The sequence below is a fragment of the Colossoma macropomum genome, unplaced genomic scaffold (genome assembly GCF_904425465.1).
Source record: "Colossoma macropomum unplaced genomic scaffold, Colossoma_macropomum, whole genome shotgun sequence".
NCBI classification, from domain to species: Eukaryota; Metazoa; Chordata; class Actinopteri; order Characiformes; family Serrasalmidae; genus Colossoma; species Colossoma macropomum.
Window position 1 is genome coordinate 18,420,143 of NW_023494795.1, and position 22,858 is coordinate 18,443,000.

The 22,858-nt window shown below is 37.9% G+C and overlaps 2 protein-coding genes across 2 annotated transcripts in view; one reads left to right on the top strand and one right to left on the bottom strand.

The window, feature by feature from the left end:
* Positions 1-341: 341 nt before the first annotated feature.
* Positions 342-8,052, bottom strand: xrcc3 (X-ray repair complementing defective repair in Chinese hamster cells 3). The gene is made up of 7 exons (XM_036581718.1): positions 7,839-8,052; positions 7,591-7,728; positions 6,083-6,295; positions 5,397-5,551; positions 4,295-4,507; positions 990-1,036; positions 342-848 (listed from the first exon to the last, which is right to left on the bottom strand). The coding sequence occupies exons 1-7, from the start codon at positions 7,891-7,893 to the stop codon at positions 602-604; spliced, it is 1,068 nt and encodes a 355-aa protein (XP_036437611.1). The 5' UTR covers positions 7,894-8,052; the 3' UTR covers positions 342-601.
* Positions 8,053-8,180: 128 nt separating this feature from the next.
* The window catches only part of brf1b (BRF1 RNA polymerase III transcription initiation factor subunit b), a 78,795-nt gene continuing 64,117 nt past the window's right edge, over positions 8,181-22,858 (top strand). Inside the window, exons 1-4 of the mRNA XM_036581712.1 lie at positions 8,181-8,666; positions 10,040-10,251; positions 16,390-16,470; positions 22,292-22,465. Of these exons, the coding sequence (XP_036437605.1) occupies positions 10,068-10,251; positions 16,390-16,470; positions 22,292-22,465 (439 nt within the window). The 5' untranslated portion in view covers positions 8,181-8,666; positions 10,040-10,067. The remainder of the gene's footprint in view (positions 8,667-10,039; positions 10,252-16,389; positions 16,471-22,291; positions 22,466-22,858) is intronic.

Here is a 22,858-nt window from a genome sequence, read left to right on the forward strand (position 1 = left end):
TGAGCTATAAGCACACTCTTGTCAGAAACCACAGCAGGTCCACTTGACATTACTGAACAACTTGATGTGCCTTGAGGTAACAGTGTGATGCTATAGGCATGCAGTTTTATACAGTGTTAACTGGTTCAATATAAGTTCCATTACTTCTTAGTTACATAAGCCTTGTAGCTTTGGTGCAAAACTACAGCAGCAGAATTTGGACCCCAAACATAATTTGCCCGATCAACTACATTAGGAGGTAAGTGGAAAACTGTATAAATTTGATTTTTCATCTATTACTTTAATCCTAGCATGGTTGAGAAAATTACATTTAGGACAAACCTTAAAAAAATTATTATACAATTATTATAAGATTATACTCCTGATGAGATAACATCACAAAGTTTGATAAAATTATCATTTATTCAATGTATCAAAGACAAACATTCATAAAGAACTAATATAGTCTTTTGTTTGTATAATGCTTGTAGCCAAGTGACCTTGCCAGAGGTCACTTCAACAAAAAAAGATTACTTTTATTTATACAGTGTATGGAGTTCTTTATCTCCAAAAATCTCTGGTGTGCTGTTCCTCTAGGACATTTCCCTCTGTAGAAGTATCATTATGAAGGGGTTTGAGGCTGTGCATTGATGTCTTCATGAGAAATCCCTCTAACCCCTTCTTCCCAAACTCCACACAGGCAGCTGGCTCGCGGAAGGTGGGGCGCAAATACCACCTCTAATTTGCGGGGAGCACAAGTCTGGCCCCCTGATCTTAAACAGCCCTCCTGTCTCCTCAGCATTAGACGCACCATCACCTGGTTGGCCCAAGCAATGCCGAGTGCAGGTAGCACCTTACTGTCTACGAGCCTGACAGGAAACAGACAAACAATCATCTATTACAACACGGTGAGAAATACAAGCTTTTAGCTTCTCTTTACCACTTATAATTAAGAGACGTGGAACAACATATTAGAGTCTATAGATACAACAAACACAAGAAATTCTCACCCATAATCACAGCGTCCTGGGTTCGGGCCATCCACAACATCTGACACCTAGTTAGTAAGGATAAAGATACTTTAATTACTTTAAGTCTGAGTACCTTGACATGCAGTCCTGTTGAATTATTTAATACTATGTGATATTCCTGGTAGTTTCAATCCCAGTAACTGTTTCCTAGAACAGGCAAAGTGATCTTTCACTAATATGACCATTCATGTGCAGTACAATTCTTCTACAGCACTCCTGGTTGTTTGCTTTGTTAGATGTATGGTTACTCTGATTGGTTTTAATATCAGTCAACAGTTGTTGCTGTACTGCAAAGGCAGCAGTATCCTATATACAGTGGTGTGAAAAAGTGTTTGCCCCTTCCTGATTTCTTATTCTTTTGCATGTTTGTCACACTTAAATGTTTCAGATCACCAAACAAATTTAAATATTAGACAAAGATGACTCAAGTAAAATGCAGTTTATAAATGAAGGTCTTTATTATTAAGGGAAAAAGAAATCCAAACCTACAGGGCCCTGTGTGAAAAAGTGATTGCCCCCCCCCCCGGTAAAACATACATTAACTGTAGTTTATCACATCTTTGAAAAGCTGAGTTCAATTTCCCTAACCACACCCAGGCCTGATCACTGCCACACCTCAATCAAGAAATCACTTAAATAGGACCTGCCTGACAAAGTGAAGCAGACCAAAAGATCCTCAAAAGCTAGACATCATGCAGCGATCCAAAGAAATTCAGGAACAAATGAGAAACAAAGTAATTGAGAACTATCAGTCTGGAAAAGGTTATAAAGCCATTTCTAAAGTTTTGGGACTCCAGTGAACCACAGTGAGAGCCATTATCCACAAATGGCGAAAACATGGAACAGTGGTGATCCTTCCCAGGAGTGGCCAGCCGACTAAAATTACCCCAAGAGCGCAGCGACGACTCAACCAAGAGGTCACAAAAGACCCCACAACAACATCCAAAGAACTGCAGGCCTCACTTGCCTCAGTTAAGGTCAGTGTTCATGATTCCACCATAAGAAAGAGACTGGGCAAAAATGGCCTGCATAGCAGAGTTCCAAGACGAAAACCACTGCTGAGCAAAAAGAACATAAAGGCTCGTCTCAGTTTTGCCAGAAAACATCTTGATGATCCCCAAGACTTTTGGGAGAATACTCTGGACTGACGAGACAAAAGTTGAACTTTTTGGAAGGTGTATGTCCCATTACATCTGGCGTAGAAGTAACACAGCACTTCAGAAAAGGAACATCATACCAAAAGTAAAATATGGTGGTGGTAGTGTGATGGTCTGGAGCTGTTTTGCTGCTTCAGGACCTGGAAGACTTGCTGTGGTAAATGGAACCATGAATTCTGATGTCTACCAAAAAATCCTGAAGGAGAATGTCCGACCATCTGTTCGTGACCTCAAGCTGAAGCGCACTTGGGTTCTGCAGCAGGACAATGATCCAAAACACATCAGCAAGACACCTCTGAATGGCTTAAGAAAAACAAAATTAAGACTTTGGAGTGGCCTAGTCAAAGTCCTGACCAGAATCCGATTGAGATGCTGTGGCATGACCTTAAAAAGGCGGTTCATGCTCAGAAACCCTCCAATGTGGCTGAATTACAATAATTCTGCAAAGATGAGAGGGCCTAAATTCCTCCACAGCGCTGTAAAAGACTCATCGCCAGTTATCGCAAACGCTTGATTGCTGCTAAGAGTGGCCCAATTAGTTATTAGGTTTAGGGGGCAATCACTTTTTCACACAGGGCCCTGTAGGTTTGGATTTCTTTATCCCTTAATAATAAAGATCTTCACTTATAAACTGCATTTTGTGTTTACTTGTATCTTTGTCTAATATTTAAATTTGTTTGGTGATCTGAAACATTTACGTGTGACAAACATGCAAAAAAATAAGAAATCAGGAAGGGGGCAACCACTTTTTCACACCACTGTATGTACTTACTTACATAGGGTATGTTTAGTATATTATATATTAGCATTTCAGATCTTTTACTTTATATGTACAAAATTTGTGACTACAAACATGTCCAATGGCGAGCTCTTGCTGGTGTGGATTCATGTCAGTTTTAAAGAGGGATTATGGCCAAAATGAAAAATGTAACCACTGCAACATATTTTGTAAACATACTTACTTGTATCTTACAGCAGTGCTGCAATAGTCTCATAAGCAGGGTGTCAAACATACAGCCAGAAGAATTTAGAATCCATGTTCTAAATTACAATCATCCAGTGGAATGTAATTTCATTTCGTAATTTTGTTTGCAAAATAAAGATCGAGACGACGTTCAACCAGTCATTACTTAGCCACCATCTTTAAGCTCTACTTCTTTCGACATGTGAATGAAAAACTCTGGCAAAACTTCTCAGATCAAACTTAGAAGATTGGTCATAATGGTAAGTTAGTCACAACTATTAGGCTGAGAGGCATGAAGTAGTGCTACTGAGGAATGTGTAGTTCAGACATGCATCACTATCCTGATCATCTGGATGGCGGTGCTGTTTCTATTTCATCACTGAAGCTGAAACAGTGTTGGATTTAACTATGTGGAAGAGCACACTCACAGCTCAATGTCAAAATTATTAACAAGCAGCTCTAAGGTATCTAGATTATGGTATTGGCTAACATCTATTTTAATATAACATAACTAACAATAAACACCCCCGCAGAAAAAATGTTAAGATCAATTAGCTAGCCAAGGTAACTTTTCTTAACTTCACTGCTGACATTGCTGACAGCTTACTGAATTAGTTGGACTGTTCAGTGCTCAAATTTGTGATTAAAACATTCTGTTTGAACATAAATATTACCGCACTTGTATGTCTACAATCCTTGGCACTCTTTGAACTTGAAAAAATGTGTAAAAGATGGTATAATGGTATAGAGAGCAACCTTAGTCTAAATAATCTGTTTTGTGGGTGATATTTGTTAAATCAGTTTGTTCATTCAGAATGTATCTTTCATTAAAATGACAGTAGAATAAATAATTGTTGATGTGTTCTTGGCCCACTAAAGTGTTTTATTTTGGTCCACCCTATGTGAATTCTGATAAACCGATGAGTCTGACTGATATAGTGCTGCGCTACAGAATACTACATAGCATAACAAATCACATATTTAACTCTAGTTTAAGGCTCTTTAAATGATGCACACAAAAAGTGTTAACAGCACCCCCTTGTGTCAAAGATTTAGCCTGCTGAGAGCGAGTATTTCAGTGAATGAGTGACTGACTGACTGAGCGAACAACTGTTTGAGGTGCTTCATGTCTAACAAAGGAAAACCAGAACAGTGTGAGGAACCTGGTTGATGCAGAACACAGGTGCACCGTGTGTATGACTGATACGATGCAGGGCGGCAGAGAAGGCAAGCAGGTGGCGGGCTCTCTCTATGGCTTCATCAGCTTGGAACTCAGTACGGAACAGAGCAGCCACAGAGTCCACCACAACCAGACGCGCCAAACCTCGCTCCAATAGCATGGGCACACGCTGCGATACACACGTCTGAAGAGCCTCCTGTGGAAACATATACAGCCTTGTGTTAAGAACGGGCAATGCTTTGTATTTTCTTTATCACAGAGCTGAGCTCTTCACTGTGTGGCACACAGGCCATTAGCGCCCCCCAGAGGGCAAGAAATATACACAAAGGTCTCTGATTGCAAAAAAGTAATAGTTATGGCACATTCTAATAATAAAAATGACATTATTCTGAAACAAGTCATAATACAACTTCACCAAAACGTGGAGCCATTTCAACTGTAGCCTAAAAATGAAGGAGTGTGTAGCAGTAATGCGTCAACTTTTCACAGTGACAGTGAAGAACAGAAAGCTCAGAAAATGGAGAGGGAGGAATGTTACGTTTTGTAGGCAGCAAAAATAATATGTAACAAGTTCAAACAAACAAATGGATCAGTTTCTTTTAATAATAAGTAAATGTGTCTGGAAGACTATATGTGCTATGCCCAACCAATCCTTGGTCTTAAATGCAAGCCCCTTACACCTGTTGGCCCTCAACCCAGAGCTCTTTTGGTCAGGATGGCTCTCTTCTGAAATGTATTGAAGGACACTGTCATAGATGGTTGCATTCTGGAGTATCAGGAAAATGCTTAACACACTAGACGTCCAAAAGGCATCTGTAGACATCTGCTCATCCAATATTTCTCCTGAAATCAAGAGTATTCATAGGGAGTTTTTCCTCCCTTTGCTACAGTAACAGCCTCTACTCTTTGGTGAAAGCTACAAGAGCATTAGCATTCCATTCTATTGGCAATGCCTTTCTATGGGGAATATGCAAACAGTGCAACTGAACACTTGTGCCAGCAATGGGTGCCCCTCGAAGGAGCTGAATTCACTCATTGGACGAGGTGTCTAGGTACTTTTGGACATGTAGTGCATCTCCTCTTACCAGGTCTGAAGTGTGCTCGATGTAGATGTTGTCACTGAAGCGGAGGCTGCGGATCAGAGCCTGTGGTAAATTAGGGCGGAGCCGGGACTGCTGAGTAATCAGCTGACGCAACCGTTTGATAGGAAAAGAATCTTCAGTGCAGATGTATACAGCTCCTGCATTTAAAAAAACATAATATTTGCCAAATTATCCATAGAAATTAGACTTACAGTATGATTTATAGACAGTATTTCTATCTATATATCCATCAATCAATCAATCAATCAATATAACTCTTTCTTCACAAACCTATTTGATCTGTACCTGCTTTACTTCATGCTGTACAGCGCTGTGCAAACCTTACCCTCATGAACTGACCCTCCCAATGATGCTGCTGCTACTGCTGCTGCTGCTGCTGCTGCATAAACTAAGACTAATCTAATTAACCATTGCTCCACCTGTTTTCCCCGTTTTGTACGATAATACTTTATACTAACACTGTTTGCTATCCGGTGTCGACCAGAGGAGGATGGGTTTCCGTTCTGAGTCTTGGTTCCTCTCAAACTTTCTTCCTCTCTTAGGGAGTTTTTCTTTGCCATTGTCGCCACTGGCTTGCTCATGGGGGCTTGGACCCGGATTTTTTGTGAAGCTGCTTTGTGACAACACCTGTTGTAAAAAGCGCTATATAAATAAACTTGCTTGCTTACCTGATCCGAGCCCCCCATGATCCTGCGGATACTGGACAGACAGGCAAAGCTGCAGCCCAAACTGAGTCTTTCCAGCAGCACTCTCGCCAGCCAACTCTGTGATTCCATGCAGTGGGAGGCCTCCCCGCAAAAGGTCATCCAAAACAGGGCAGGCCAATGAAAGTCTGTGTCCAGGCTCCAAGGAAGGACATTCTCCACGAGCCAACTGTAAAGCTGTAGCAGAACATTTCACAGGTGCCTGTCCAGTTTGTTACTAATGTAAATAACAGAAACCCTGCAAATCGTGCTGCATGTAACAGCCAGCCATAATGATCATTCATTTCAGTCATTTACGTTAAGTTCACCATTGTAAAACTTAACACTAGGACTGGGTTTACCAGGCATGGATTAACTGCAGTCTAGTCTAGGACTAATTCGCAGTGGTAATGGTAAATCACCATTAAAAAATACTAGGTATCAATACAGTGACCATATCGGCAAAAATGTAGACATCAATCAATGGGTAACTGGAGGACAAAACAGGAATGTATCTGATCCACTCCTGTGACAAATGCAAAAAGTGGTAGCATTCCACACCAGTGTAAATGGATTTCTCATACAGTGCCAAAAAGTAGTCTTGGGACCCTCTCTGAAAACAATTTATGTTTTGTTACTTTATTACAAGCTAAAGATATCATTTATTCATTTTTATCCATCAGAAAAGTTATGACAACCAGCAATAACAAGCAGGTTTACTAACAGAAACTCAAAATTATCCTGGTAGTGATTTCAAAAGTAAAAGTACTCAAACATTAGTGGGACAGAAATTATTATTATTATTATTATTATTATTATTAGGTGCTGTTAAGTCGAATCCAACTCCTGGTGACCATATGAATAGTGTTTCTCCAGAATATCTTGTCATCTGTTTGAGTCTTTAGGCTTCTGAATGGCTGGTTTGGGATTCAGATGTTAGTGATCTCTTTCCTTAGTATTTAGGAAGTCAGTATTTAGGATTTTATTTATTTCTTTTATTTTTGCTTTTGCATAGTCAGCATGTAGCAGATTTTGAACATTTCCAGTCTCTTTCCATGACTTCAGTATATTTTTTACAAAAAAAACTTTTTAAGTTTCTATTGTTCAGTTGGACCCAATGTATCAACCGATCAGTTATAAAATATCTGAAATTGCATAGCTTTAAATATGGCAAAATACAATAACCATAGTCCATTATCGAATTAAATCTTTCTAAAGCAAATTATGTGTGGTTTTGGGATGGGCAACAAAAAAATTGATGTATGGAAGGCAAGTAATGAGAGTTTTGTGCAGACTCTAAATCAGGGGTGCCCAATTCTGGCCCTGGAGATCTAGCTACCATCCTGGAAAGATCAGATATGATACACCTGGCTCTAATATTCACATGCTCCTGAAGGCCTTCATTATCTTGCTCAGGTGTGTTAGATTAAGGTCGGAGCTGTCCAGACCAGGACTAGGCACCCCTGCTCTCCATAGTGGCTATAGTGAATTACCTGTAACGGGAGGTGAACTGCGATATGCAGCAGCAACAGCAGCCTGCACACGCTTCACCTCACTCTGGGAAAGATGAGCGATTCTCTGCAGTTCAGGACCCGAAAGACTGAGAATCTCTTTCGCTGATTTCAAACAGGCTGAGAAAAGTGACAAAAAACGGCGAACAAAAATTACACGAATTCACAAATGAATAAAGCTAATGCATGTAGTTAGAGCTATGATGTAGCGGGACATTTGAATGTTTTACCCTTTTTCAGAGCATTAATAATCCTTGGATTCAGTTCAAGTTGTTCCCAGTCCATTGCATATCTTTCAGTCTATTTAAACCCTTCTGCTTTGTCGGTACAAAGCCATATGACCTGTAAAATTATATTTTTCATACATTTTAGCTCAAGAGGTTCCAGTGTAGTCTGTTTCCAGGTTATGGAAATATTTTCAACTCCCTGACACAATAAAAGTCCCAGTAACGACAGAGTTTATTCATGCATCCAGTTGAATAAAGTTCTTGGACTATTCAAACGAATATTACTGAGAGACACTGGGAAAAAAATAATCGTTTTATTTAAATTTATTATGCACGAGAAAAAGACCTAACCAAGAAACTTTTTTGGCAAGGGCGCGTTTTAAAACTGAGAGCAGCACTAGCAATGGTACGCGCCACTATAGGAGAATGTGACCGCGGTAATTCATTAAATCGACCACTTAAGGAAACAGATGTAGAAAATAAATAATAATGTAAAATTTATTGTGTTTTTTTAAGGAAGGAATACCGGCATATCATGGTAGGATACCGCAAAGTAATTGAAAAAAGCATTGTATTGTCACATACACCCCTCTCGGTGCAAATGTTTGGACCCATTTCGTCAACATTATCTTTGAAGCAGTTGAGCGTCACAGCACTGCCGACTGTCAGTGCTGAATGGAAATATCAGCGATACTGACTTATTTCAGTCATAATTTGCACAAGATGCAGTGAATTTTCGGTAGCATTGATATTGTGCTTTTGAATAAGAGTCTCTCGGAGACAGCTTTTGTAATTTGAACAGAACAGAGTCTTTGCTTACTTCCGTGGCCGGTGAGTGGCTAACTGGCTAGCAAAATATTGCACTGTTTTCCCGTTAAACATGTTAGTAGCTAGTAGCCCATGCTGTTGTAAACATGCTTGACTGAGGAACAACAAAATGTATACTGGTGCGGTAAAAGTGAATCATGAACAGGAGCTGGACAAAGATTCACAACCCCAGCTAGCTTCAACATAGCTAACGTTAACTTATACCACTAACACTAACGTAACTTATTTAACTGGGTGTTACTAAAGTAACGTTAAATGCAGCAACCATCACACATGAACCATACGTGAGACGCAATAGGCAAGAATAATTCGTAGTATACAAAGCCGATAGTAGGATGCAATTAGCAGTCTGCAGCTCTTGAGACTTTGCCGTAGGAGAGCGGTGTGTTTCCGACGTGAAGTGTGGTTGAGCGGGAGGGTGCAGTGTATGTTAAATGGATGTGGGCGACCGGGGTTCAAGGCTTGGTAGTGACAGTCGAAATAGTTGTGGCTGTGCTCGTGGTTATGGGAGACGAGTCAATTTGTTTTTCAGTTACAAAGCGTTGCAACTGTGTAGTAATGAATGAAATGTTGTGAATGTTTAATTATTAACACTATGGAGCATATTTTCCATATCACGGAAATCATCATTGTCCTTGCAAAAGTCAATGTAGTATTTTTCTAGCGCTAAAGGAAAATACTGCCATTTTTTTAGAAATGTTCTGCACAGTGAAACGTTTAAGATTTAAACGAAGTAATTCAGAGTGGTTTGGTGTGAAATGCTCCGTTCTGGAGTCAATCACAGTGGTGGTGATAGGAACCAGACGTAACCATAGTAACGTTACTGAGAATGACTATATTTGCACTCTAGAGATTTTGCGATTTTCACCAGTTTCAGAATGTATAGATACTGCCCGGTCCATGCATTAATATGTTACTGTCTTAAAGAGGAATTCCACCTATTTTTTTCAAATGTCTGTGTCATAAAATCGTTAAGATGTAAACAGTCATTTAGAGTGGTTTGATGTGAAATGCTCCTGTCTAGGGAAACTTACCAACATATTTTTTTCTCAACGTCTGGCCTCTGAAAGCTAACGTTACTTCACGTTCTTACTTTACTTTTCAAGCCTTTCCGCTATTTTACCGTTATCAACATTCAGTGTAAGAGCTTTTACACGTAATTTCAGAAACTTCGGTGGAACTCCCCTTTAAAGGAACCGTAGCAGAAACAGCCTGTTTGAGGATAAAGAGGGGTTCGAAAATGGTCTGAAAAAATTAGTTACCAGGGAAAAACAAAAAATGCAAAAAGTAGGATACGGGTCCTTTAAATCTTAGATAAAATGGTACATTTTAGGCGTGTTGACAAATATTAAACTGTAATTTGTGTTCATTCTCAGGTGTGCCTGCATCATCACTCCCGTCAGGATGAGTTCTCGGCAGTGTAAGAACTGTGGTGGAGCAGACATCGACACTGACCAGGCCAGAGGTAGCGCTGTATGTACGGCCTGTGGGTCTGTGTTGGAGGACAACATTATAGTGTCCGAGGTCCAGTTTGTGGAAAACAGCGGAGGAGGCGCCTCGGCCATCGGCCAGTTTGTTTCTGCAGATGGTAAGAAATGTTTAATAAAATTAATGCTACAGAAAAAAGCATAGCCTATCTAGGCCTTTTTTTTATTTACGTCAAGGTAGTGACTCAAAACAATATCTGTGTAAATGGCATGTCAGTACTGGTTTGCTAAATTGAAAATACAAATGATGTTATTGAATTATAAATGTTGATTTTGAGCAGTGTCTATTGCATTTACAGTACCATGCAAAAGTCTTGGTTTTGGCAACCAAGAAAATTGTTTAAAACTGTTTATCTCAGTCGTAGGTGTGTATTTTCGAGGAAAACACTATATAACATTATAATGAATACAAAAATACAGCAAGAAAGAAACAAGTTATTGATATCATAGTTAGAAGGATACAGTTAGAGGAACATACATTTGGTTCCTGACTTTTCTGTGTTCTAATATTAGTGTTTTTTTAACAAATAAATATGTACTGCTGAGATAAACAGCTTTATATATAATTTTTTCAGGTGCATTTTAGACAGTACTGTATGAGTGGTGATGTTAGATTTCCATTTGAACTTTGTGTTCTATATACATTCATAAAAGGTCACGTTGACCAGAGCTTCAAGTGAGCTTAAAGTCTGTATAGTAATACAAAACGGGCAACCAACAGGAGTTTAATATGCTTAAGCATTGTGTCTTTATAGAGGCTTTCAATCAATCAGGCAATCCAAATAAATGAAGAAACAAATGAGCTGCATGTAGAGTCTGCATTATTAAGCAAATCCTGCTGAAGTGATGAATTAAAATCTGTAGATTTTTTCACATTTCTTTTTGACTTTCAGAATTTGGAAATTGCAAAGCATAATTTCATATGGAAAGCATAATTGTAATCTGATTTACTTTATTCACTGTTGTTGTAAATCCTGGAGCCCCACCTTTCGTGGTTATGTGATCTCTGGATGTGGCTTTATGCCAAAAAGCTTGACATAAAACCACATTCAGAGATTTCAGAATCAAGAAAGGTGGAGCTCTACTCCTGAATTTACTGAAAAATATTACTTCCCAAAACTTAATGACATGCAAGAATGCATGAATGAAAGAACCACTAATAAATTTTGTTAAGAACCTGAGTTAAAACAATAATTGAATTAGTTCCACAAAGGAGAAGGTGCTTAATTATTTGGGACTGTTTCGGCTTCTATTTCTAAACCTAAACAACAAGTTATATCGTCACTTTGTATCACAAGGTAGAACATTAGCAGGCTTTTTCACCACCTAACAGCCCTATACTTTCATGAGTGTGAAGAAGCTACAAGAGTACATGTGATAGATAGAAAGGAAAGCTGTAGATATATATAAATGGAATAATAGTAATAACAGTAATAACATTTATTTTTATTATTATTATTATTATTATTATTACAAAGAACCTTTAGAATTTATTCGGAGACATGGTATCACAGACTCCAGCAGGACGGTGATCCAAAGCACACCACAAAATAGTTAACTGACCACAGAATTAAGGTTTTGCCATGGTCACCCCAGTCCCCTGACCTAAACCCCTTAGGACACCTGTGGGATGAGTTGAAGAGGAAAGTCCACAGTATAGACCTTGAAATCTGAAGGTTCTGGAGAGGTTCTGAATGGAGAAATGGTCTCAGATCCTTTGCCATTTGTTCTCCAGTCTCATTAAGTATTATAGGAGAAGACTTGCTGTTATCTTTGCAAAGGGAAGATGCACAAAGTATTAAATGAAGGGGTGCCAATAATTGTGAAACACACAGATGTAAGAAAAATGTTTATTTTCTGATAATATTTAGTTTTTTTTTCATTCATTATAACTCAAAAACAGTCAGATTTTTGTTAATATTTGATATGAGCTAAAGATCAAAAGCATAAGCAATAACGAATGTTTTTTACAGCATGTTTTGCTCTTGTTTACCGGGATGCCAATATATATAATGCATTAATTCTATTTCCTAATGTATTACTGTGAGCCATCATGCATCTCCTCCTCCACTATCGTCCTAAAAATGTTAACCCTAGCAATCGTCCTAATAGAACTGCAGACTTTAACATGACACTGTTAAACAGGTTTACTGGCAGTAGGAAGGAAAAAAGGGCTTTAGTTTTGTGCCATTGTTAGTTATTTACTGTATTATTATTTGTGTCAGCCATCATTAGTTCTACAATGACACCTGAATCTGATATAATTTCATTGTGCAACAGAGTGAAGCAAATTTGATTGGTTGCTTATACCATGTGTGTCTTGAATAATAAATCCTGTCTTGACGTTGATGTGTAATTATTGGATTTGCGGGGAGAATTGGAGCCGAGTGATTTCTCCAGAATAGTGGGACTGATTCCATTTCAGTGGTGCAACCACCTGCAAATCATTTCCTCCAATCAGGCAGTCACAGATCAGTGTACACCACATACAATTCAACCCACTTATTATGATCAGTATGTATTTTCCTCTGTCTTTCCTATTTTGAAAGAGACTGTTACAGTATCCTTCTCTGAGATGCAGCATCATTAAAACCTTTGAATTCCCTGTTTATTCTTGTTATGATGCTCCAGGTTTCCATTGTTAGCATTAATTGGGGTCTTGGCGCTGTTTCTTGGCTTGGTTTTCTTGTTGTACACTGTAATTGTTTATTGATCAGCTGCACAAGTATCCTCTAGACACACTCAGCTGTCTGTATACACATGTTCTCTCGTATAGGTCATTGGCTTTGAAAATGAAAAGCTAATGTACTGGATTACGGCTGATAGTAAACCATTAATAGGGTGAAGAAGATACAGAATATAACTCTTTATTGGTTTTGTTCTTGCTCATTGCCTCCTTTGCTCTCTACACTTGCACTTGAGGCCATTTACTTGATGCGTGACATAGTGAAGTGGAAAGCCATCACCCTCTGCAGAAATATAGCGGATTTGAAGTACTTTCTCGTAGAAATGCACAACACAGACAGAATACTGGTATGATAGGGTTTGCTATATTGAAAAAATTCACTATCATGATATTTTCCAAATATATCATGGGTATCAGATGATATTTAGGTTACTCATAATAAACAACAACAACAACAACATTTATTTGTATAGCGCTTTTTATAACTAGTGCTGTCTCAAAGCAGCTTTACAGAAAAGCAGTTTATGGAAGGATCAAAAGAACAAAAAAGAAAATAAAAGAAAATAAAAAAGGGGTGAACAGTTCTTTCTGAATACTGCTTTTCTTAAAATGATATCAGAGAAACCCTACACAGTACTGTGAACATTAACGAGGAAATCTATTTCCAACACAAACACATACTTTTTTATGGATTTCTTAAAACGGTTCTTTCGCAGCAGTCTAAAGCACCCACATAATGACATGCATCGGGGTCAAATGTCAAAGATCACTAGTGAAAGTGTCTCTATTTTGCTTTCTTTCTTAATGCAATACACAGTTTTTTTATTACAAATTATATTATCACATGATAAATTGAGTGAAAAGTAGAATCTTTTAAATATTTGAAATAATTATTAGGAAATTCTTAGTACTTATTATGTCTCCCTTTCACTTTAATGTCAGTTTGCTCTCGAGCCATGGGCTGCACAAGTTTGTGCAAAATGGTCAATTTCAAAATGTGATTAAATTTGAATGATGACTGAGAAATAGTGCAGAATCTTGACTTGGCCTGTCATGACTTTTAGTTATTTTACTTTTTTACTATTCTAAAACCTAAAAAATCCCAGAATTTTATTGTGGTCTCTTTAAAAACTAAAGCACTTAGCAGTAAGCACATTATCCAGCATCATGGATTTAATACTCATTATTTATCAAATATACTGCTAAAATATTTCTAAAATTCAAAAGCAAAGTCATGCTATATTATGGTGAATCAGTTATGTGGTTATAGATTGACCAGCATTGTTTTGACAAAAATTATTTACTTTTGTTGAATTACATTAATTCACTGATGTATCAAGATTCTCACTGCACACAATTAATAGTTAGAAGGCAAATTTGCATATCACCATTTTCTGTGAAATCACTGTTACTGGAAAGGCCAGTATCGTGATAATGATTAACATGAAGCATTGTGCTGCCCCACTTTCCAGTGTGTTTTATTGCTGTTGTTTAAATGAGATTTCTAGTAAGCAGATTATTAAGTAGAAAGGCAGTTTGTTTAGGCATTAGTAATCAGCCATGTGTTGCACTGACATTATTCCTATAGGTGGCTGGTTTTCTGGTGAGTAAAGCTCACTTCATGCTTTACTGATACGATCACCATGTGTGACTTCAGTGTGCAATTTTCACTTGAGAGATAATCACTTAAATTTCACAGAGTGAATTAGACTTAACATTTAAATGAATATCACATTTTCACAGCTGACACATTATATTGGAATAATGTTGCTCAGAAAGAGCAGTCAGTGTTGAAAATTTACACAAACTACTTTCCTCTAGCCAGGCTTTGGCACTGCAGCCCTAGAGCAAAATTGGTCTTATTGGCAAGAAGATCCACTTAAGCTAGAGGGAAGTGTTGTCTATTATATGAGGGTGCAAGGCATATCACAGCTCCACTTCATTGTAACCACATGTAATATCCAAAAATAGGAAAATATCTTTAGCCTGCCTAATAAGCTGTACTTTTGAGTAATGCAGCAAGATGTATTTCCTAAACAATCTGGGACACACTGTGGAATTATCAACACAAAACCCAGATACTGACATAGAAATACATCAGTTTTCAGTCTTGTACAACCGCAAGCATAAAAACAGTTCAACAGCAACATATCCTCGGGATATTGTGTGAATTATGAATGAGTATTTAAAAATATTTACCAAAACATTTTGGATCATCTTGTTGTTTGCCTGTTACCTTGACACCTTGACAGCTAGTTGAACTAGCTTCAGTTATCTATGTTCCTCTGCCTGAGAGAAAAAACTTCCCTGCTTGCAGCATTCAAACAAGTGCAAAGCAGTCAAATCTCAGTCCCGGGAGAGGTACAAAATGATACATGTTCTGTTCTTTAACACCTCTTACGATAAATCACAAAGATAATAGCACAGCTGTTGAAACCTGTGGGATGGACTTCATAAAAAAGGCCAAAATCATTTTTAAAAACTCTTGAAATAGAATCTATTGAACCTATTATATGGTTAATTCTCTCAGCATGTTAAATGTATTCAGAACAGATAGATCAAAGTCCTCCATACATACAATTAGATGGTTGAGGTGTCCCTAGACAAAATGTCTTATAAGGTGCAGCCTAGCATGGCTGGTTTAATCTGGTGTTGGATGTCATTGTATTTGAGGGTTGAGACTGAAATGCCTGCAGGTTTGCTCAGTATCCAAAAGGGGGCAGTGTTGTATTTTCTGATTAAATCCGCTCCTCGCACTGGAATCCACCAGATGGAGTGACAGTGTAAATGTACAATACCAGTCTGAAGTCTGAGCACATGACTGAATGTACTGTATGCTTTTTTCAAGCATTTTGACCTAGCGACATATGCTTAAATGCTTAAAATTTGAAGCTGATGCCTTTGTATACATTTATTTTAAAGGCAAGGATTTTTTGGATCTCCCACTGAATAAGTATTTCTTTGCATGCCAAGCATGTATTCTTTAGTCCATGTGGAAAAATCAACCCAGGTGGCTCCTTGGAAAGCTGCTTGAGAGAATGCCAAGAGGGTGTAAAGCAGCATCAAAGAAATGGGAGAGGGGGTGTTCTTAGAAGCCTGTAAAGCATAGAGACAATTTTGATTTGTTTACTTAGATTTTCTTTTTTGGTCACTCCACATGTTATTTCACACCTTTGATTATTCTTCATTCTTTTAGTTTCTTCATTGTTTTTAAAAATAAAGAAACCCCTGCTGTAGGTAGGTGTGTCCAGACATTTGACTGCTACCATATGTGTTTGGTCAATCTATACTTTTGTGTGGTTAAATATCTGGGTCAGGTCATAGCGAACTAAAATTGTATGTATAATCAAAAAAATTAAGTCTGAACAACTTCACCTTTTCCGTGGAATTACATGCTTTCAAATGTTTTTGGGGTTTTTTTGAGCCTACTACAACATGATGAACAGCACCTGTTCAAATAAGCTCCTACTGCAGGTGGGCCTAACTCTGCCTTGTGGTTTGGCATGTCTTTTATAAGCTAGTTGATGTGGTTTTGTGGAATATTTTTATACAGGTCCTGCAAAGGCCCCAGTCCTGGGCAGCGGCTTCCATACAAGCCTCGGAAAGGAGTCACGGGCTCAGACGCTTCAGAATGGTGAGTAATCAATCCCTTTCTTGCTCCCCTTCTGAGACAAAGAGGACTGAAGGTTATTAGTACCTCTGATGAGGTTTTAAAGGATGAAGGTCACATACATCACCTGACAGCTTGTAATTTAATTAGTTGTTTGCAGATGTTTGTATTCTGCACACACTAGTATTAAAAGGCCTGTCCTGGTGCAGTGATGAACGATGTCTAGCAAGCATTTGTGCCTGCCCTGTTACTGACAGCAGTTCAATGGTTCAGTTACTCAAGCTCATATGCCAACAGTGTCATGGTCATTATGCCATTATGTTTGACCTTTTTGTACTATGCAGAGTTTGAGATAAAATTGGCTGGGACTTTATGATGTTATATAAAAATTGTTATCATGATTGATATAACACATAATGGAGGTTAAAAACAAATCCTAGATAATGAATGATTAAGCATATATATTCGGAACGAACTAAGATAGTACTGTTTGTGCTGCATTGTTGCAGTGTACCACTTTACACAGAGCTCAGAGATATCACATGAAATTGTATAACATGACTCACTAACAGACACTTCACTTAACTTTTTAAAGCAGAACGTTTTGCAGAAAAGTGACCAACTTCACATAGTGAAAAATATATCAGATATGGGTATTATACCAACAGCCAATTTAAAATCAGTCAGTTTTCAGGAATTCTTTGCTATTTATTTACCCATAACTTTTGTTGTTTTTTTCCTTTCGTTTGTTCAATTCCCTCTATTTTTCCATACTGCTGTTGCAAACTGCTATTACTGTTCCATACACTGATTTAACTCCACTTATACTGCTTAACCCTTGTGTGGTGTTCATGTTTTTGTTATTCAGTGGTTTGGTGGACCCACCACATTATTGTTTTTTAAATCAATACAGTCATAACAATGTATGTAAAAATACTAGATGTTTAAAATATCACAAGTGGCCAGCGTAGGGGTCTCCTTTAGCAGCTGTAGCCAGTCAGCAGCCTGTCCATGTTGTCCACCCTCACACACAGACACACACACACTAACAGCAGGCCATGTAGGAGGAGAACAGAATGAAGGGACACAGCACCTCCACACTTTCATTCCCCGTGGGCACCCCTGCACACCACACGTGCAATATAAATGTGTAGGGGGTGAACAGTGTGAATCACTGAAAATGTGTTATTTTATATGTTCTTCACAGAAAATGAGCAAAGGCCAAGGAATCTGTGGTTGAAATAATAATAAATTGCATTTTTTCTTTTGAAAATGGGTCCCACAGACCTGAACACCACACAACAAGGGTTGATTGTATTTAGTTAGTTATTCAACTATATTTACACATTTATTTTCAGCTGAAAATATATGTATACTAGGGGTTTCAAGATACATATGTTAATGTTAATATTCTTTATACAGGGGTTGTGAGATGATACGCTCTGTGTACTGAAAACGGTTAGAATTCATGCTATAAAATGCATGATACCAGGAATGGTTTATGTAGTTCTATTTATTGTTCTAAAATTTTTAACCATAAACATAAAAATACTGCTGCACAGAACTGGAAAAAAACGTTTTGCTTAGGCTACCTTGCACAAAGCTGAAGCGCCTTATTTACCAGCTTTTTACCCAAATTTTCTATTCCACCTTAAAAGGTGCAGCAGTAACACTCTGGAGCCTGAGGAGGATTCACTTTAGAAGCTAACTTAAGCATTATCCCTTCAACAAGCACTGTTGTTTTTTTTGGGACCAAAAAGTTCAGAATTAACCAAAAAATAGATAAATAGATAAATAAATGTTATGTTAGCGTTCTTTTCTAAATCTGTATAGAAAATGTATCATATTGTAAAGCTAAAAAAGCAATATGTACCTCTAATGTATACATGTATGAAACTTGTATAAAAAAAAACAAGGTCTCACATTGTTTTTTATGTTAATGACCTTAGTTATTATATGCTTACTAATGTGGTTTACATTAACTCTCTCATTCTTTTGCACCTCAGTGTTTAGCGCACACATGAAAATTATGCCAAAAAGGCCTCTACCAAACTCTAGTTAACAGAAGGGATAATAGGCAACTCATACATCTAAACCACATGCTATTCCACAGTTTTTGAGAGTTGTTGAGTTTCTTTCAGAATACTGAAATACAATACGATACTATGCCATCAATATGCTAGTTAACAGTGAACTTTTGCATGGTTGTGGTAGTATGTTATGAGCATGTAACACAATACAGTGACTTCAGACTTTTCATTTGATCGCTAACATAGCCAACTACGGAGCATGCTGCTAAAAACATGGTCTGATTAGGTCTCCACAAACCAGCACACGGAAAAAATGTTAACCATTAAAATCTCTAACTCTCACCTATCATATATTGAGCAAAATATTCAGCTAGCTCAGAAACTCTCCCTAATACTGTGTTTCACTCAAAAATATCAGACGTGTCACAATACGGAGGGAAATGTGTAATGATATCCTATTCACTTTAAATTTAACAATATAATTTAGCATAGTCTGTGTAAAGCTTAGCACTGATTTATTATTCTAATAGTCTTTTTTTCTGCGATTACAAGAAAAGGTAATATGTTTTACAGTTGCCAAAGAGCTTCTATTTTAAATTGCCACATTTATATAAACTATAGTGTTTTCTGAAAAGTATTTAAATGCAGTATTAGGACCATTTGAATTTAAATGAAAGTTGGTGGGATTGGACCACATGTTTGAGCTTTTTTAAATAAATGTCCTTTCATTCCATTCTGTGAAATTACAGAACTGCACAAACTTATGAGCTGCAGTTTATAATGACATTTATTGTGATAGTGGTCCAAATAAGAACCTGACAAATGAGTGTACTTAAAGGGCACAGACAAAGTTTATACCTGACTTTAGAGTTTTAAGTTGCAAAAGTGTGGGGGGCTAATATATGGGCCTAATCTTAGCCCGGTAGACTATACTTCCATTATTTCTTGAACATATAAATAATCTTTTAATAATCACACATAGAACTTTCTTAAGTTTTAGAAGTTGAAATGTTACCGTATGTATCTAATTAATTGTAAGGATAAGGGAAACTTTTCAGAAGTTTTTTCAAAGGTCCATTTCTCTGAGAGGCTTAGTCCATTATGAAAGAGTAGAGATGCTTGTCGCCCAGTGTGCTAGCTGCTCCCAGGGCTCAGTCAGAAAGCCAGTGTTCCTTTGCTGCAGTTACGTAATCCTGCCGCCACGCAGACGCACGTGCCCAGGTTGCGGCGGAGCTGCCCGCTAATCCTGGCAGCGCGTGCAGTATGAAAACCATGCAGAGCTCCGGCAGGCCGGAGGAGTGCAAAAGAGAGCGCAAGAGGGCAGGGCCGGCACACACTGGCTCCAGAATAGAGGGATTACACTCTTAAAAGCTTTCAGAGTTATTTTTGGCGTCTGGCATGCTGACGCGCTGCTCTGCTCTGCAGCCCTTCAACACCAAGCCGGGGGAGCTGAGAGATGGACTCCACCTTTTCATTTGTTTCTGTCTCTTCCGCACATCTGCTTTAATGTTCGTGTCTGATAACGGACTCCTTCCACCAAGGCTAGATGGTTTAATGCACGTCCATGCCTGTGCCCTGCAGTGTTGACACCGGTTTTATTTAAAGTTGAAGGTTCTTGAGATAAAAACATGCAAAATGGTGCTGCTCAATATTATCATGATAGTGCATTGCAGTGTTCATATTGCAGACGGTTGCCATATGCAAATGAGCTCTGTAGGGTATTATTTTTTTATTTTGTGCTATGACCATTCTGACCTTCAGATATTCTGTTGAATTTCTGTTGGTGTTTAGATAAATAGGCATTCATGTGATTCACCAAAAGTACATAATTTTGGTACAGATAATCCAGATAGCACAAAAACTAATTTCATATTGTAACTGTAATGTTAATGTTACCACAGCAATAGCTAATATGACTGCAAGTGGCAACGTCGTTCTAGAATTAGCATTTCTCTGTGGCCTGTTGAGATTGCTGGGTTGCTAAAATATGGCTTTAATAATTTTAAAAAAAGAATTGGATAACGATGGTTACTATGAAAAAAAGAATTAGAAAGTTCATTCTTTACCAGGAGTAACTTGTTTAGAAAACACAGTATGCAGGGCTGACTGATCAAAACAAGAGGAAGATGCAGGTGGGTCAGCGGGATCTAATGCTAAAACTCTTCAGATTGGCTGTCTATATTGTGAACAACAAGGACTCCCTACACATCATCCTCTGGTTCGTGGACATGGGGGAATCATAGCAAAAAGCAACACCTGATGGGTTTTTGATAATGAAGCATGCTTGTTTATTGTAAATACATTGTATGAAATAAGCAATTTTTTTTATAATTGTGGCCACAAGATTCATTGGCTTGGTGGCCTGAGTGTCTACCATTGTATCTGTCTACTATCGCCTGTGTGTTTTAATATACAGCTGCAGGCAAATGTTTGAATTTCTTCAGTTAGAGATGGGCAATATGGCGGAAATATTATATCATGACACTTTAAGATATGTTTATGATATGATGAGTTTATGAATAAAATGCATCACAATGTTGTTTTTTAAAAAATTGGTAAGTTGAAACAGACAGAAGAGAACTTGTGGTGCCACGTATAAAAAATACTAAAATAATAATAAGTCTACAACTGCAATGAATATTTTTCAGTGTTTCACAAACTGCACTAAATCACATGCAGTGAGCCAGTGTTCTTTAAGTACTGACAATATTCATGATATGCTCAGAAAAACTTGTGACATAATTTATTACAAAAGTGACAAAATATTGTCATATTAACCACCCCTACCTCCAGTCAAATTTATATTTTGTTGATTTTCTAAGTGAAATTAATACATCCTTTACAGAGAGCACACTTCAATATGGTATTCATCTGCTAACTTTAGTGCACAAGCTCTATTTATTTGCTGAGTTTAACATATTAGTATCAAATAAAAATGTACTATAACATTTGCACAGACCACTTTATATATTTTATTTTGTCCACGGTATGTTCAATTCAGCAAATAAACAGCAATTTTGCATTAAAATGTGCAGAATCGTTCTTTGTGGAGGATATATTAACTTATTTTCACTTAAAAAATCAACAAAATATGTACATTTGACACCTAAATTGCAATATATAGCACTACAGTACAATCTCATTATTTTGTATGAATTGTGCAGCACTGTTAAGTATTAAAGGAATACAGTTGTAGTTTGACAGAACATTGATCTACTTTGATTCTTACTAGTGTTAGAGTGATCATTAGCTCCACTTAGGAATAGTTAATCTGGGTAAATTCTGACTCTTTTATTCTTTTACAAATTTACACTACTTACACAGTATTTATCACAAAAACCTAAAATTGCAATGTGGTTTTTTCCCAATATCATTCAGCCCTAGTGCTAAGTAATACAGTACAGTCGCAAGATAACGCACCATAGTTTTAAGTCCTAATTTCAATAAGCTAAACACATGCAGACATACTGTGGGATTTGGCCTAGACTGATTTATTCAATGTGTCAAATGAATTACGACTTGGCCTACATCACCAGTGTGTGATTGAGGAAACACACTCTCAGACTGTGTGTGTGAGCGTGAAAGAATGAGACAAGGTTGCAGATGGTCTCACTCTGGGGAGTAAAACAGCTGTCTCTCTGCCCAGGGAAGCTCCTCCAAGTCCCATTAAAAAAGCCTGTCTAGTTGTGCATCGTTCTCATGACATCACTGCTACTGGAAAACCAAACACCTGCATGTGAAGTCATGCTTCGGTGTGTATGTGTGTGCGCACATGTTTGCCTACGCTCAAGTACGTGCGTGTGTCCTGTCTCTAGGGAAACGGCAAATACACAGTCTGGGGAGCCAGCTGCAACTAAACCAGCACTGCCTGGACACGGCCTTCAACTTCTTCAAGATGGTGGTGAGCAAGCACCTGACAAGAGGACGCAAGATGACCCATGTCATAGCCGCTTGCCTCTATCTGGTCTGCCGGACGGAAGGCACACCCCGTATCCTTCCTCAAATCATCCTCACACAGTTCAGGTGTGGAACTCAAAGCAGTCTACATACGCTCTTTGGTGTGGTGCCATAAAAGAACCAAAAGTAGAACCTTTCAGTGGGTGGTTCTTTAAAAGAATAGTCCAGCATTTTTCAACCTGCAATAATTCAGATGTGTTTTCCTGTACTTAGTAAAAGAAGGGAAAACTCAAACTCAAGTGTAATAGAAGTGAATAGGCTATATTTGCCGTCAACATGTTTTATACTCTTTAAAGGGCTCATCTAACGGAAAACTGAATTTTCCTCACTTTTCCAAAATAGAAGAGTTTTACATAGTGTATAAACAATGTTAAAATTTCAAACTTACTGTACTGTTCACTCTCTGGTCCATACAGCCCATATGC